Source organism: Somniosus microcephalus, unplaced genomic scaffold, assembly GCF_052327205.1.
Source record: "Somniosus microcephalus isolate GS21.2 unplaced genomic scaffold, FLI_Smic_1.0 unresolved_chr1, whole genome shotgun sequence".
NCBI classification, from domain to species: Eukaryota; Metazoa; Chordata; class Chondrichthyes; order Squaliformes; family Somniosidae; genus Somniosus; species Somniosus microcephalus.
Window position 1 is genome coordinate 37564121 of NW_028225179.1, and position 18045 is coordinate 37582165.

Below are 18045 nucleotides of genomic sequence, written 5' to 3' on the forward strand. Positions count from 1 at the left end.
GTTCAGTCTTGGGCTGATAAGTAGCAGGTAACATTCGCGCCACAGAAGTGCCAGGCAATGACTATCTCTAACATGCCAGAGTCCAACCACCACCCCTTGACTTTCAACGGCATTACCATCGCCGAATCCCCCACCATCAACATCCTGGGGGTCACCATTGACCAGAAACTTAACTGGACCAGCCACATAAATACTGTGGCAACAAGGGCAGGTCAGAGGCTGGGTACTCTGCGGCGAGTGTCTCACCTCCTGACTCCCCAAAGCCTTTCCACCATCGACAAGGCACAAGTCAGGAGTGTGAGGGAATACTCTCCACTTGCCTGGATGAGTGCAGCTCCAACAACACACAAGAAGCTCAACACCATCCAGGACAAAGCAACCCGTTTGATTGGCACCCCATCCACCACCTTAAACATTCACTCCCTCCACCACCAGCGTACCGTGGCTGCAGTGTGTACCATCTACAAGATGCAGTGCAGCAACTGGCCAAGGCTTCTTCGGCAGCACCTCCCAAACCCGCGACCTCTACCACCTAGAAGGACAAGAGCAGCGGGCACATGGGAACAGCACCACCTCCCCCTCCAAGTCACACACACCAACCCGACTTGGAAATATATCGGCCGATCCTTCATTGTCGCTGGGTCAAAATCCTGGACCTCCCTCCCTAACAGCACTGTGGGAGCACCTTCACCACACGGACTGCAGCGGTTCAAGAAGGTGGCTCACCACCACCTTCTCAAGGGGCAACTAGGGATGGGCAATAAATGCTGGCCTTGCCAGCGACACCCACATAGAAACATAGAAGATAGGAGCAGGAGTAGGCCATTCGGCCCCTCGAGCCTGCTCCGCCATTCAATGAGATCATGGCTGATCATCCAAACTCAGTACCCTGTCCCTGCCTTCTCCCCATATCCCTTGATCCCTTTAGCCTTAAGAAATATATCTAACTCTTTCTTGAATATATTTAATGAATTGGCCTCAACTGCCTTCTGTGGTAGAGAATTCCACAGGTTCACCACTCTCTGGGTGAAGAAATTCCTCCTCATCTCTGTCCTAAATGGCTTACCCCTTATCTTTAGACTGTGACCCTTGGTTCTGGACTCCCCCGACCATCGGGAACATCCTTCCTGCATCTAGTCTGTCCAGTCCTGTTAGAATTTTATTAGTTTCAATGAGATCCCCTCTCATTCTTCTAAACTCCAGCAAGTATAAGCCCAATCGACCCAATCTCTCCTCATACGTCATTTCTGCCATCCCAGGTATCAGTCTGGTGAATCTTCGCTGCACTCCCTCCATGGCAAGAACATCCTTCCTCAGATAAGGTGACCAAAACTGCACACAATACTCAAGGTGTGGTCTCACCAAAGCCCTGTACAACTGCAGCAAGACATCCTTGTTCCTGTACTCGAATCCTCTCGCTACGAAGGCCAACATACCATTTGCCTTCTTAACCGCCTGCTGCACCTGCATGCTTACCTTCAGCGACTGGTGCACAAGGACACCCAGGTCTCGTTGCACTTCCCCTTCTCCCAATCTATTGCCATTCAGACAATAATCTGCCTTCCTGTTTTTGACACCAAAGTGGATAATCTCGCATTTATCCACGTTATATTGCATCTGCCATGATTCTGCCCAATCACCCAACCTGTCCAAATCATACTGGAGTTTCTCAGCATCCTCCTCACCGCACACACATCGGGTGAATGAATTAAAAGCTAAGCAATACTTCACTGAAGTCGGCCTAGAGGTTGTGAGGAGATTTGATTATAACCAGGTCTTCCTTTGCTCCCCTACTTTAGGGTCCTGCTCCTTTGCTGGACAGCTCAGCAGTGAAAGAAAGGCTGAATCTTGGCAGAAGATCACTAATCCTGCGGCGGCCCAGGAGCAAGCCCAGTTCAAAGCCATTGGTCAGTGCCACGGACTTCTGGTCAGGTACAGAATGGGACAAATTCTGAGTAAAGCTCCCTCTACACTGTCCCATCAAACATTCCCAGGGCAGGTACAGCACGGGTTAGATACAGAGTAAAGCTCCCTCTACACTGTCCCATCAAACACTCCCAGGGCAGGTACAGCACGGGTTAGATACAGAGTAAAGCTCCCACTACACTGTCCCATCAAACACTCCCAGGGCAGGTACAGCACGGGTTAGATACAGAGTAAAGCTCCCTCTACACTGTCCCATCAAACACTCCCAGGGCAGGTTCAGCACGGGTTAGATACAGAGTAAAGCTCTCACTACACTGTCCCAGCAAACACTCCCAGGGCAGGTACAGCACAGGTTAGATACAGAGTAAAGCTCTCACTACACTATCCCATCAAACACTCCCAGGGCAGGTACAGCACGGGGTTAGATACAGAGTAAAGCTCCCTCTGCACTGTCCCCATCAAACACTCCCAGGGCAGGTACAGCACGGGGCTAGATACAGAGTAAAGCTCCCTCTACACTGTCCCATCAAACATTCCCAGGGCAGGTACAGCACGGGGTTAGGTACAGAGTAAAGCTCCCTCTACACTGTCCCCATCAAACACTCCCAGGGCAGGTACAGCACGGGTTAGATACAGAGTAAAGCTCCCTCTACACTGTCCCATCAAACACTCCCAGGGCAGGTACAGCATGGGTTAGATACAGAGTAAAGCTCCCTCTACACTGTCCCATCAAACACTCCCAGGGCAGGTACAGCACGGGTTAGATACAGAGTAAAGCTCCCTCTACACTGTCCCATCAAACACTCCCAGGGCAGGTACAGCATGGGTTAGATACAGAGTAAAGCTCCCTCTACACTGTCCCCATCAAACACTCCCAGGGCAGGTACAGCATGGGGTTAGATACAGAGTAAAGCTCCCTCTACACTGTCCCCATCAAACATTCCCAGGGCAGGTACAGTACGGGTTAGATACAGAGTAAAGCTCCCTCTGCACTGTCCCATCAAACACTCCCAGGGCAGGTACAGCACGGGTTAGATACAGAGTAAAACTCCCTCTACACTGTCCCCATCAAACACTCCCAGGGCAGGTACAGCACGGAGCTAGATACAGAGTAAAGCTCCCTCTACACTGTCCCATCAAACACTCCCAGGGCAGGTACAGCACGGGGTTAGATACAGAGTAAAGCTCCCTCTACACTGTCCCATCAAACACTCCCAGGGCAGGTACAGTACGGGTTAGATACAGAGTAAAGCTCCCTCTACACTGTCCCATCAAACACTCCCAGGGCAGGTACAGCACAGGGTTAGATACAGAGTAAAGCTCCCTCTACACTGTCCCATCAAACACTCCCAGGGCAGGTACAGCACGGGTTAGATACAGAGTAAAGTTCCCTCTACACTGTCCCATCAAACACTCCCAGGGCAGGTACAGCACGGGTTAGATACAGAGTAAAGCTCCCTCTACACTGTCCCATCAAACACTCCCAGGGCAGGTACAGCACGGGTTAGATACAGAGTAAAGCTCCCTCTAAACTGTCCCATCAAGCACTACCGGTGCAGAGATTGGGCTGACAGTCTGCGAACTCATCTCACTTTGCATTTCTGACCCCGGTCCAGTGTTGATTCTCCGGGTGAACAATGTAATTGCTGTACAGTATCGGTGCTCACTGTGTTATCCTGTTCTATGCTGCAGTTTGTGTTTGTTACCTTTCTGTTATCGCGCAGTTGTGATTCTGTTACCTTGCTTGTTAATTTGGACTGAAGATGTGAAATGTGCTATCAAATCATAAGTGCATCAATAAACTTCAACACACTGACACGTTAACTGTTCATGTAACACCATGAGATCATGGAGCAGTAGATTCACTCAAAGAGGATATCGACCGTGGCCCCACGGTGCAGGACACCAGGGGAAGGGCCGAGGCCCCACGGTGCAGGGCATCAGGGGAAGGGCCGAGGCCCCACGGTGCAGGACGCCAGGGGAAGGGCCGAGGCCCCAAGGTGCAGGGACACCAGGGGAAGGGCCGAGGCCCCATGGTGCAGGGACACCAGGGGAAGGGCCGAGGCCCCACGGTGCAGGGACACCAGGGGAAGGGCCGAGGCCCCATGGTGCAGGGACATCAGGGGAAGGGCCGAGGCCCCAAGGTGCAGGGACACCAGGGGAAGGGCCGAGGCCCCATGGTGCAGGGACATCAGGGGAAGGGCCGAGGCCCCACGGTGCAGGACGCCAGGGGAAGGGCCGAGGCCCCACGGTGCAGGGGAAGGGCCGAGGCCCCACGGTGCAGGGGAAGGGACGAGGCCCCACGGTGCAGGACACCAGGGGAAGGGCCGAGGCCCCACGGTGCAGGGGAAGGGCCGAGGCCCCACGGTGCAGGACACCAGGGGAAGGGCCGAGGCCCCACGGTGCAGGACACCAGGGGAAGGGCCGAGGCCCCACGGTGCAGGACACCAGGGGAAGGGCCGAGGCCCCACGGTGCAGGGGAAGGGCCGAGGCCCCACGGTGCAGGACACCAGGGGAAGGGCCGAGGCCCCACGGTGCAGGACACCAGGGGAAGGGCCGAGGCCCCACGGTGCAGGGACACCAAGGGAAGGGCCGAGGCCCCACGGTGCTGGACACCAGGGGAAGGGCCGAGGCACCACGGTGCAGGGACACCAGGGGAAGGGCCGAGGCCCCACGGTGCAGGACGCCAGGGGAAGGGCCGAGGCCCCACGGTGCAGGGGAAGGGCCGAGGCCCCACGGTGCAGGACGCCAGGGGAAGGGCCGAGGCCCCACGGTGCAGGGGAAGGGCCGAGGCCCCACGGTGCAGGACACCAGGGGAAGGGCCGAGGTCCCACGGTGCAGGGATACCAGGGGAAGGGCCGAGGTCCCACGGTGCAGGGATACCAGGGGAGGGGCCGAGGCCCCACGGTGATGGACACCAGGGGAAGGGCCGAGGTCCCACGGTGCAGGGCTGGGGGAAAGGGCCGAGGCCTCACGGTGCTGGACACCAGGGGAAGGGCCGAGGCCTCACGGTGCTGGACACCAGGGGAAGGGCCGAGGCCCCACGGTGCTGGACACCAGGGGAAGGGCCGAGGCCCCACGGTGATGGACACCAGGGGAAGGGCCGAGGTCCCACGGTGCAGGGGAAGGGCCGAGGCCCCACGGTGCAGGGACACCAGGGAAAGGGCCGAGGCCCCACGGTGCAGGGACACCAGGGGAAGGGCCGAGGCCCCACGGTGCAGGGCTGGGGGAAAGGGCCGAGGCCTCACGGTGCTGGACACCAGGGGAAGGGCCGAGGCCTCACGGTGCTGGACACCAGGGGAAGGGCCGAGGCCCCACGGTGCTGGACACCAGGGGAAGGGCCGAGGCCCCACGGTGATGGACACCAGGGGAAGGGCCGAGGCCCCACGGTGCAGGGATACCAGGGGAAGGGCCGAGGCCCCACGGTGCAGGACACCAGGGGAAGGGCCGAGGCCCCACGGTGCAGGGATACCAGTGGAAGGGCCGAGGCCCCACGGTGCAGGACACCAGGGGAAGGGCCGAGGCCCCACGGTGCAGGACACCAGTGGAAGGGCCGAGGCCCCACGGTGCAGGGACACCAGGGGAAGGGCCGAGGCCCCACGGTGCAGGACACCAGTGGAAGGGCCGAGGCCCCACGGTGCAGGGATACCAGTGGAAGGGCCGAGGCCCCACGGTGCAGGATACCAGGGGAGGGGCCGAGGCCCCACGGTGCAGGGGAAGGGCCGAGGCCCCACGGTGCAGGGACACCAGGGGAAGGGCCGAGGCCCCATGGTGCAGGACACCAGGGGAAGGGCCGAGGCCCCATGGTGCAGGACACCAGGGGAAGGGCCGGGACCTCGTAATACAGGCAACCAGGGTAAAAAAGCAAGGAAGTTATTGCTAAACCTTCATAAAACATTGGAGTATTGTGTCCAATTCTGGGCACCACACTTCAGGGAGTATATCAAGGCCTTAAGGAGATTGACCAGAATGGTACCAGGGATGAGGGACTTCAGTGATGTGGAGAGACTGGAGGAGCTGGGATTGTTCTCCTTAGAGCAGAGAAGGTTAAGGGGAGATTGACCAGAATGGTACCAGGGGATGAGGGACTTCAGTGATGTGGAGAGACTGGAGAAGCTGGGATTGTTCTCCTTAGAGCAGAGAAGGTTAAGGGGAGATTGACCAGAATGGTACCAGGGGATGAGGGACTTCAGTGATGTGGAGAGACTGGAGAAGCTGGGGTTGTTCTCCTTAGAGCAGAGAAGGTTAAGGGGAGATTGACCAGAATGGTACCAGGGATGAGGGACTTCAGTGACGTGGCGAGACTGGAGAAGCTGGGGTTGTTCTCCTTAGAGCAGAGAAGGTTAAGGGGGAGATTGACCAGAATGGTACCGGGGATGAGGGACTTCAGTGATGTGGAGAGACTGGAGAAGCTGTGGTTGTTCTCCTTAGAGCAGAGAAGGTTAAGGGGGAGATTGACCAGAATGGTACCGGGGATGTGGGACTTCAGTGACGTGGCGAGACTGGAGAAGCTGGGGTTGTTCTCCTTAGGGCAGAGAAGGTTAAGGGGAGATTTAATAGAGGTGTTCAAATTTATGATCGACTCTCCCTAGGGTACAGGTCCCAATGGGCGCTGACGCTCCCCAGGGCATGTGTTTATGTTCAGACCAATGTGCTGGCTTGTTTGTGTCCAGCACGATCCCGTAAACACCATTGACCGTACGAGCACCCCTTATGCATCTCTGGCATAATTGGTTGGGTGGGGGACTGGGGGGAGGCGGGAATCCTGATCTGGTTTTAGTTTAGTGTCGATGAGCTCATCTTCCAACTCCTCCCCCAGACAGTACAGTTCCCCGAAAACCTAGAACGGCCCCTATCGTTGAAGCAGGGCCAGAACCCGTACCAGAACCCGAACCCGAACTCGAACCAGAACCAGAACCCGAACCCGAACCAGAACCCGAAAGCAAGACTGAGCCGAAAGACGCAGCAACGCCAGAACCGGAGACCGAGACAGAAACTGAACCAATGCGCCAGAGGCAGCAAAAACCCTCAATCAAGTTAAAGGTATGATCAATGTACGGACACGGGCCCGTTCTTTGGCTTAGGGCACAGTGGGAGTGAGTGGGAACGTAAGCACATATGAAGAAGCAGTACGGGTAGGAGTAAAGGTCGAGTCACGCAGGATTCTCTATATTGTGAGTCAATGGGAAGGGGTTGGGTCCCTTGGAACTCTATATAATGGGGGTGAATGGGAAGCGGTTGGGTCCATTGGGATTCTGTACAGTGGGAGTGAATGGGAAGGGGTTGGGTCCACTGGGATTGTGTACAATGGGAATGAATGGGAAGGGTTTGGGTCCATTGGGATTGTGTACAATGGGAGTGAATGGGAAGGGGTTTGGCCCATTGGGATTCCGTAGAATGAGAGTGAATGGGAAGGGGGTTGTGTCCATTGGGATTGTGTACAATGGGAGTGAATGGGAAGGGTTTGGGTCCATTGGGATTTTGTACAATGGGAGTGAATGGGAAGGGGTTTGGTCCATTGGGATTCCGTAGAATGAGAGTGAATGGGAAGGGGGTTGTGTCCATTGGGATTGTGTACAGTGGGAGTGAATGGGAAGGGTTTGGGTCCATTGGGATTTTGTACAATGGGAGTGAATGGGAAGGGGTTGGGTCCCTTGGAACTCTATATAATGGGGGCGAATGTGAAGGGGTTGGGTCCATTGGGATAGTGTACAATGGGAGTGAATAGGAAGGGGTTGGGTCCATTGGGATTCTGTACAATGGGAGTGAATGGGAAGGGGTTGGGTCCATTGGGATTGTGCACCGTGGGAGTGAATGGCAAGGGCTTGGGTCCATTGGGATTGTGTACAATGGGAGTGAATGGGAAGGGGTTGTGTCCACTGGGATTGTGTACAATGGGAGTGAATGGGAAGGGGTTGGGTCCCTTGGAACTCTATATAATGGGGGTGGATGGGAAGGGTTTGGATCCATTGGGATTGTGTACAATGGGAGTGAATGGGAAGGGGTTGGGTCCATTGGGATTCTGTACAATGGGAGTGAATGGGAAGGGGTTGTGTCCATTGGGATTGGGTACAATGGGAGTGAATGGGAAGAGGTTTAGTTCATTGGGATTGTGTACAATGGGAGTGAATGGGAAGGGGTTGTGTCCATTGGGATTCTGTACAATGGGAGTGAATGGGAAGGGGTTGGGTCCTTTGGGATTGTGTACAATGGGAGTGAATGGAAGGGGTTGAATCCATTGGGATTGTGTACAATGGGGTGAATGGGATTGGGTTGTTTCCATTGTGATTGTGTATAGCGGGAGTGAATGTGAAGGTCTTGGGTCCATTGGGATTGTGTACATTGGTAGTGAATGGGAAGCGATTTGGTCCATTGGGATTCTGTACAATGTGGGTGATGGGAAGCATTTGGGTCCATTGGGATTCTATACAGTGGGAGTGAGTAGGACGGGATTTGGTTCATTGGGATTGTGTACAGTGGGAGTGAATGGTAAGGCTTTTGGTCCATTAGGAATGTGTACATTGGGAGTGAATGTGAAGGGATTGGGTCCATTGAGATTGTGTACAGTGGGAGTGAATGGGAAAGGGTTTGGTTCCCTTGGGATTGTGTACAATGGGAGTGAATGGGAAGGTCTTGGGTCCATTGGGAGTCTGTACAATGGGAGTGAATGGGAAGGGGGTTGGGTCCATTTGGGTGATGTAGAATGGGTATGAATGGGAAGGGATTTATGTTCATTGAGATTGTGTACAATGGGAGTGAATGGGAAGGGGTTTATGTCCATTGGGATTGCATATAATAGGAATGAATGGGAAGGGATTGGGTTCATTGGGATTGTGTACAGTGGGAGTGAATGGAAAGGGTTGTGTCCATTGGAATTGTGTACAGTGGGAGACAATGGGAAGGGGTTCAGTCCCTTGGGATTGTTTACAGTGGGATTGAAAGGGAAGGAGTCGGTTCCATTGGGATTGTGTACAATGGCAGTGAATGGGAAAGAGTTGAGTCCATTAGGGTTGTGTACAATGGGAGTGAATGGGAAGTGATTTTGTCCATTGAGACCTGGACTACGTTTAGGCTTGGGCTGATAAGTGGCAGGTAACATCCGCGCCACAGAAGTGCCACATAAATACTGTGGCAACAAGCGCAGGTCAGAGGCTAGGTATTCTGTGGCGAGTGTCTCACCTCCTGACTCCCCAAAGCCTTTCCACCATCTACCAGGCACAAGTAAGGAGTGTGATGGAATACTCTCCACTTGCCTGGATGAGTGCAGCTCCAACAACACTCAAGAAGCTCGATTGGCACCCCATCCACCACCTTAAACATGCACTCCCTCCACCACCGGCGTACCGTGGTTGCAGTGTGTACCATCTACAAGATGCACTGCAGCAACTCACCAAGGCTTCTTCAACAGCAGCTCTCAAACCCGTGACCTCTTCCACCTAGAAGGACAAGGGCAGCAGGCGTATGGGAACACCACCACCTCCAAGTTCCCCTCCAAGTCACACACCATCCTGACTTAGAAGTATATCGCCGATCCTTCATCGTCGCTGGGTCAAAATCCTGGAACACCCTCCCTAACAGCACTGTGGGTGTACCTTCACCACACGGACTGCAGCGGTTCAAGAAGGCGGCTCACCACCACCTTCTCAAGGGCAACTAAGGATGGGCAATAAATGCTGGCCTTGACAGCGACGCCCAGATCCCATAAATGAATTTTTTTAAATTCTGTACAATGGGGTGAATGGGAAGGGGTTGGGTCCATTGGGATTCTGTACAGTGGGAATTAATGGGAAGGGGTTTGGTCAATTGGGATTCTGTGCAATGGGAGTGAATGGGAAGGGTTGGATCCATTGGGATTGTGTACAATGGGAGTGAATGGGAAGGGGTTCGGTCCATTTGGTAATCTGTAAAATGGGAGTGAATGTGTACAGTTTGGGTCCATTGGCATTATGTACATTGAGAATGAATGGGAATGGGTCAGCTCAATTTGGATTCAGTACAATGGGAGTGAATGGGAAGGGTTTGGTCCATTGCGATTGGGAATGAATGTGTAGGGGATGGGTCCATTGGGATTCTGTACAGTGGGAGTGAATGGGAAGAAGTTGACTCCATTGGAATTGTGTACAATGGGAGTGAATGGGAAGGGATTGTGTCCATTGTGATACTGTGCAATGGGAGTGAATGGGAAGTGTAGAGTCCATTGGGATTGTGCACAATGGGAGTGAATGGGATGGGATTTGGTCCTTTGGAATTCTGTACAGTGGGAGTGAATGGGAAGGGGTTGGGCCCATTGGGATTGTGTACAGTGGGAGTGAATGGGAAGGGGTTTGGGTCCATTGGGATTGTGTACAGTGGAAGTGAAGGGGAAGGGGTTGGGTCCATTGGGATTGTGTACAGTGGAAGTGAAGGGGAAGGGGTTGGGTCCATTGGGATTGTGTATAGTGGGAGTGAATGTGAAGGGTTTGGGTCTATTGGGATTGTGTACAGTGGGAGTGAATGGGAAGGGGTTTGGGTCCATTGGGATTGTGTACAGTGGAAGTGAAGGGGAAGGTGTTGGGTCCATTGGGATTGTGTACAGTGGAAGTGAAGGGGAAGGGGTTGGGTCCATTGGGATTGTGTATAGTGGGAGTGAATGTGAAGGGTTTGGGTCTATTGGGATTGTGTACAGTGGGAGTGAATGGGAAGGGGTTTGGGTCCATTGGGATTGTGTACAGTGGGAGTGAATGTGAAGGGTTTGGGTCTATTGGGATTGTGTACAGTGGAAGTGAATGGGAAGGGGTTTGGGTCCATTGGGATTGTGTACAGTGGGAGTGAATGGGAAGGGGTTTGGGTCCATTGGGATAGTGTACAATGGGAGTGAATGGGAAGGGGTTTGGGTCCATTGGGATTGTGTACAGTGGAAGTGAATGGGAAGGGGTTTGGGTCCATTGGGATAGTGTACAGTGGGAGTGAATGTGAAGGGGTTTGGGTCCATTGGGATTGTGTACAGTGGAAGTGAATGGGAAGGGGTTTGGGTCCATTGGGATTGTGTACAGTGGGAGTGAATGGGAAGGGGTTTGGGTCCATTGGGATTGTGTACAGTGGGAGTGAATGGGAAGGGGTTTGGGTCCATTGGGATAGTGTACAGTGGGAGTGAATGGGAAGGGGTTTGGGTCCATTGGGATAGTGTACAGTGGGAGTGAATGTGAAGGGGTTTGGGTCCATTGGGATTGTGTACAGTGGAAGTGAATGGGAAGGGGTTTGGGTCCATTGGGATAGTGTACAATGGGAGTGAATGGGAAGGGGTTGGGTCCATTGGGATAGTGTACAGTGGAAGTGAATGGGAAGGGGTTTGGGTCCATTGGGATTGTGTACAGTGGGAGTGAATGGGAAGGGGTTTGGGTCTATTGGGATTGTATACAGTGGAAGTGAAGGGGAAAGGTTTGGGTCTATTGGGATTGTGTACAGTGGAAGTGAAGGGGAAGGGGTTGGGTCCATTGGGATTGTGTACAGTGGGAGTGAATGGGAAGGGGTTTGGCTCCATTGGGATAGTGTACAATGGGAGTGAATGGGAAGGGGTTTGGGTCCATTGGGATAGTGTACAATGGGAGTGAATGGGAAGGGGTTTGGGTCCATTGGGATTGTGTACAGTGGGAGTGAATGGGAAGGGGTTTGGGTCCATTGGGATTGTATACAGTGGGAGTGAATGGGAAGGGGTTTGGCTCCATTGGGATAGTGTACAATGGGAGTGAATGGGAAGGGGTTTGGGTCCATTGGGATAGTGTACAATGGGAGTGAATGGGAAGGGGTTTGGGTCCATTGGGATTGTGTACAGTGGAAGTGAATGGGAAGGGGTTTGGCTCCATTGGGATAGTGTACAATGGGAGTGAATGGGAAGGGGTTTGGCTCCATTGGGATAGTGTACAATGGGAGTGAATGGGAAGGGGTTTGGGTCCATTGGGATAGTGTACAATGGGAGTGAATGGGACGGGGTTTGGGTCCATTGGGATAGTGTACAGTGGGAGTGAATGGGAAGGGGTTGGGTCCATTGGGATAGTGTACAATGGGAGTGAATGGGAAGGGGTTTGGGTCCATTGGGATAGTGTACAGTGGGAGTGAATGGGAAGGGGTTTGGGTCCATTGGGATTGTGTACAATGGGAGTGAATGGGAAGGGGTTTGGGTCCATTGGGATAGTGTACAGTGGGAGTGAATGGGAAGGGGTTTGGGTCCATTGGGATAGTGTACAATGGGAGTGAAGGGGAAGGGGTCAGTCAATTTCTCCTCCACGCTTCCACCATTTCTCCGTTTTGCCCTCACTGCAGCCCAAGGACGAGAAAGCAGAACCTTCCACCACAGCGGCAATGGCAAAACGCAAGCTGTTTGATCCACTGCGGAAAATGAAAATGCCGTAAGTAAATTCACCCCTCGTTCTACAGATGAAATCAGAAGGTTGCAAGCTTCCCCCCGGTCGACACACAACAATCACAGGAGCAAAGAGCCTTTGATAAGTCATCTTCATGTACCCATTCTCAATGCTTGCTGTACCTGCAAGTTCATTTTCAGTGATTCGTGTACACAGATGCAAGAAGGTGGCTCACCACCACCTTCTCAAGGGCAATTAGGGATGTGCAATAAGTGAGCCTTGCGAGCGACACCCACATTCCATAAACGTATTAAAAAAAAATTCGGTAGACCTTTGGTTCTCCACTATTTCCGGGAAGTTTTTTGCGTTTTCTTCCGTGAAGACAGACACAAAGTATTTGTTTAATTCCTCTGCCATTTCCTTATTCCCCATTATAATTTCTCCTGTCTCAGCCTGTAAGGGACCCACGTTTATTTTTGCTAATCTTTCCCTTTTTACATACCTATATAAGCTTTTACAGTCTGTTTTTATGTCTCTCGCTAGTTTACTCTCATATTCTATTTTCCCTTTCTTTATCAATTTCTTGGTCCTCCTTTGCTGAATTCTAAAGTCCTCCCAATCCTCAGGCTTACTACTCTTTTTGGCAACATTATAAGCCTCTTCCTTTGAACTAATACTATCTTTAACTTCTTTTGTTAGCCACGGTTGGACCACTTTTCCTGTGGGGTTTTTGTGCCTTAAAGGAATGTATATTTGTTGTAAATTATGTATTAATTCTTTAAATGCTAGCCATTGCTTCACTAGTGTCATACCTTTCAATGTAGTTTCCCAATTTACCTTAGCCATCTCACCCCTCATACCTACATAGTTTGCTTTGTTTAGATTTAAGACCCTAATTTCGGATTTAATTAAATCACTTTCAAACTCAATATAAAATTCTATCATATTATGGTCACTCTTCCCTAAAGGCCCCTTTACTACAATGCTATTAATTAACCCTTTCTCATTGGTGTGTACGAGATGGTTTGTGTGTGTGAGATGGTTTGTGTGTGCAAGATGGTTTTTTAGACCAGTACATTGAGGAGCCAACTAGGGAACAGGCTATCCTAGATTGGGTATTGTGCAATGAGAAGGGGTTAATTAATAATCTTGTTGTGCGGGGTCCTTTAGGGAAGAGTGACCATAACATAATAGAATTCTTCACTAAGATGAAAAGTGAAGAAGTCCAATCCGAAACTAGGGTCCTAAATCTAAACAAAGGAAACTACGAAGGTATGAGGAGTGAGTTGGCTATGATAGATTGGGGAGCTTCATTAAAAGGCATGGCGGTGGATAGGCAATGGCTAACATTTAAGGAACGAATGCATGAATTGCATCAGTTATACATTCTTTTCTGGCGCAAAAACACAAAAGGAAAAGCGGCCCAACCATGGCTAACAAAAAAAACTAAAGATAGTATTAGATCCAAAGAGGAGTCATATAAAGTTGCCAGAAAAAGTAGCAAGCCTGAGGATTGGGAGCTCAGCAAAAAAGGACCAAGATTAAGAGGGGGAAAATAGAGTATGACAGTAAACTTGCAAGGAACATAAAAGCGGAATGTAAAAGGTTCTACAAGTATGTAAAAAGAAAATGATTAGTGAAGACAAATGTAGGTCCCTTACAGTCAGAAACGGGAGAATTTATAATGGGGAACAAGGAAATGGCAGAGCAATTAAACAAATACTTTGGTTCTGTCTTCACGGAAGAGGACACAAATAACTTCCCAGAAATGCTAGGGAACCAAGGGCCTAGTGAGAAGGAGGAATTAAAGGAAATTAGTATTAGTAAAAAAATAGTGCTGGAGAAATTAATGAGACTGAAAGCCGATAAATCCCCAGGGCCTGATAATCTGCATCCCAGAGTACGAAAAGAGGTAGCCATGGAAATAGTGGATGCATCGGTTGTCATCTTCCAAAATTCTATAGATTATGGAACAGTTCCTGCAGATCGGAGGGTGGCAAATGTAACCCCACTATTTAAAAAAGGAGGGAGAGAGAAAACAGGGAACTACAGACTGGTTAGCCTAACATCAGTAGTAGGGAAAATGCTAGCGTCTATTATAAAGAATGTGATAACAGGACACTCAGAAAATATGTAGCAAATACTGGGGGTGTTTTTGGTGTAATGGGGTTATTGTCTCTGGCCAGTCAGAAGTATCTGAGCTGCTCCAGAGCCCCGTGCGGTTTTGAATCGCTCCCCTTTTCTGGTTCTGACCACCGGACTTATTTCAGTAGCGATGTAGACAAAACGAGACTCGTGGTTGGGTGCAAAGAAGACCAGTATTTATTGAAAATAAAGAATAAATTGCTGTATAGTGAAAATAATCGTGAATACAGCACACCTATACTTAATACAGCACACCTTTGCTCAATACAGCACACCTTTACTTAATACAGCGTACTTTTACTTAATACAGCACACCCTTACTTAATACAGCGTACCTTTACTTAATACAGCACACTTTTGCTTAATGGGAGGAGAAACGGACACATCGAGGGAAAATTGACTAAAATTACTATTTAACAAAATTCCCCTTTAATACCACCCCTTATACCTATCCAGGTTGCCTTGTAATGGGCCAGAAAGTTTTATGCTCACCAGTAAATACCAGCTCCGTGCCCCTGCGGTCTGTCTTGGATTCTTCACTGCCCCGAAGTAGAGATACCCCAGTAATTCAAAAGTAACTGCTGGTATTCCACTTCTTTGGGTGGGCTGTTGAGCTGTTCCCCTTGTAGGCAGGGCACGGAGGCGAGGCGGCAGAGAGAGAGAGAATGGCTTCCTGAGGGGCTATCTTTATACCCCATTGGGAGCCGTTGTCTTCGCGCCCAAATCTGGATGTATCTGGGCTATACAAAAGGGACCGAACTGTCCCCATTGACTGTAATGGGTTTGAATGTGTTACCCATTCATTTTAACTGGTTTGCGACCAGTTTGAAATGTCTCACTGAATCCTTAAGTGTTCAGTCAACAGCACTCAAGTGGTTTGTAAACAATCCATTGTCCTGCGGTCACCGCCCAACCACAACTGATTGACAGCTTTAAGTACTTAAGCCATTGAGTCAACATTGCAGAGGGCCTATAAACAAACAACCCTTTGTCCTGTGAGTGAAACTTCCTAAACTGCATTTGATTGACAGTTTCAAGTACTTCAACATATTCACACAGGCTGGTGTTTTCAAATCCTTTTGTCAGCCAGCGATGGGAGATATTCAGGCAGGCTGCCTTTGTCTTCTGCCACGAGGCCTGACAGCCATTTTGATACCCTGGGTTTTTAAGGTATATTCCACCCAGGTTTTCTTTAATCAAAAACATAATCTTCGGGGGTTGTAGAAATTTTCTGAAATTCTTGCGAACCTTACAGTCCCCCATTGGATAATAAAACTTGCTTGTAGTATCCTGTTTAAAGGTGAGCAATAATTTCTGACCCCCACAAACAAATTTCCCTCATACTTATCTATATCTATCTCTGATCCCCCGACACCTCCATCCCCCTACGCAGAGAGAATCGCAGTACACGGTAGGCATCTATCAATAGCAAAACATGATTAGTTACAATAATTCAAACATGGAGGTGGTCCAATGCCCCTGCACCACTGAGTATTTACAATAATTCAAGCATGGAGGGGGTCCAATGCCCCTGCACCACTGAGTATTTACAATAATTCAATCATGGAGGGGTCCAATGCCCCTGCACCACTTGTGACATAGTTTTAGCATGATACAACATCTTTAATGAGATTACCACCAAGCCAAAACATATCTGTTAAAAATATAATCGGAAGAAAACGAGCTTCCTTTTTTTTCTAATGCAATTGCCTGACACTTTAATAAATGGCACCATTCTTCAGCCAAAAATGTATTTCAAACTTTCACAATCTATGAACACAACAATTCATAGGCATATGCAATTTATTCAATTAACTCTAAACAAGTAGTACAATCTCACAATTAGGAACTAAATTCACACATTATTTCCTTTGGAGTTGGGACCAGTATATAATACAAAATATAAAATAATTAACAAGCTTTTTGTAAACTCTTAATCTTAATCTGGATTTCCAATAACAGTTTAATTGCTGTGGGCATCTGCCTCCTGCAGACCCCTCCCTTCGTAGGCTAGGGGTGCTCCCTTCCCCGAGCATCCAAAGACACGATGGTCCTCTGCACCTCCCGAAACTCTGAAAAAGACTTTAAAAAAAATACATCTAGCCAGGTTCCCTGGCTCGGGGGAATGTGATCGGGTCCCGCGACCTCGGCTCACATAGACAACACTCTGGAATGGTACCATACTTAAAACTTATACTCTAATAATTAACACTACCGAATTGCAATATAAGATTAAAATTAACACATTCTAACTTAATCCTCTATACACGTTACTTGAACAAAGCTATATACAAGTGCTACCATTTCCGGGCGGCCAGCCTAATCCCTGTTTGGACTGTTACAGGCTGCTCCCTGCGGCGAAGCTGGACTGATTCCAACTTCGAGTCCCTCGCAGCTTATGGCTGCTGGTTGGGGACTTCTGTCTTTTGGCTTCTCCCTGACTCAGGAGACCGCCCTATTCCACTGGAAAGTGGGTGACCATACTTTCTTGGGCTGCGGTACCCGAAGAGACCTCCTAGGGAGTGTCACTGGTGGGGCTACCCTGGTGAGCGGACCCTTAGCTCGGGTCACACTCCTTGCTGGCTGGGGACCTTCTCCCTCGGGTCCCTCCCTTCCCAAACCTGGGCTGGGGACAGGCAATCCCTTGCCACCGGCTGCCGGTGGCTGAGAGTCTTCCCCTTCAGGTCTAAAACCTGGTTCTGGCTCCTCCCCGGAGTCCCACAAGAGAGGGGGAATCGCTCGGGCCAAGTGCTGGGGAACTTCTCCTCTCACGCACGTGACTGCGCCCGCGTGTGCAGTCTGTGTGAGAGTACGCGCTGCAGGCTGAGGATTTCTAATCTCAGGTACAATCCCAGCTGCCTGTTTCCCTGCCTCCGGCTTAAACAACCTGCATTGTTTAATATAACTGGCAGCCTGCCAGTAACCCTGTTCTAAATCCTTTTCCCTTACCAGGGCAGCCTTAAAGGCGGAATCTTGGGCTTGGACCTGCTTTTGGTCCGGGGCCAAAACTATCCCCTGTGTGCCTCCCTTGTCCTGGATTGCTGCTACCGGGCCTGCTCTACAGGGGTCCCAGAACTCTCCTTCCCTGTCCCCCTGCTTAAACAACTTACACTGGTCATGAATGGCTCTTCCCCTAACACAAGCCACAGCGCCTGCCTGTGCAGCCTGTGAGCTTGCACCTGCTGCGGGCTGAGGATTTCTGACCTCAGGTTCAATCCCAGCTGCCCGTTTCCCTGTGGGTCCCATTAAGCTAAATGGGACCTTGTTAGACCGGGGTGAAATGGTCAGGTCTTCTGAGCGGACCACCGTGCTGGAAGCTCCAGTGTCCACCGAATATCTCCCCTGCACCGTCTTCACCCCTATCTTATCATAGGGCCTGCTCCCCTCAGCATTTTTGCGTGGACACAGGTCGACAGGCTGTGCTGGCTCTAGTCATTGCTGGGAGTGGGATGGGGCAGACGGGGTCAAAGCACCAGTGGTGGCTGCTACTCTCCCCTGGCCAGTCAGAAGAGACCGTAGGGACTGTAAAAATGACTTGATCGCAGCGGGAGGGATATATGGCCCTGCCTTTTGGGCTGGGGCTGTGGGATCCTTTCCCTTGTTATCCTTCCAGGGATTCTTACAGTCTTTTCTC

The 18045-nt window shown here is 50.8% G+C and overlaps 1 protein-coding gene across 1 annotated transcript in view; it reads left to right on the top strand.

The window, feature by feature from the left end:
- LOC147094634 (uncharacterized) overlaps positions 1-18045 on the top strand; it is a 143728-nt gene that overhangs the window by 88015 nt on the left and 37668 nt on the right. The window contains exons 9-11 of the mRNA XM_085974463.1: positions 1800-1932; positions 6746-6969; positions 12226-12311. Coding sequence (XP_085830589.1) covers positions 1800-1932; positions 6746-6969; positions 12226-12311 — 443 coding nt within the window. The remainder of the gene's footprint in view (positions 1-1799; positions 1933-6745; positions 6970-12225; positions 12312-18045) is intronic.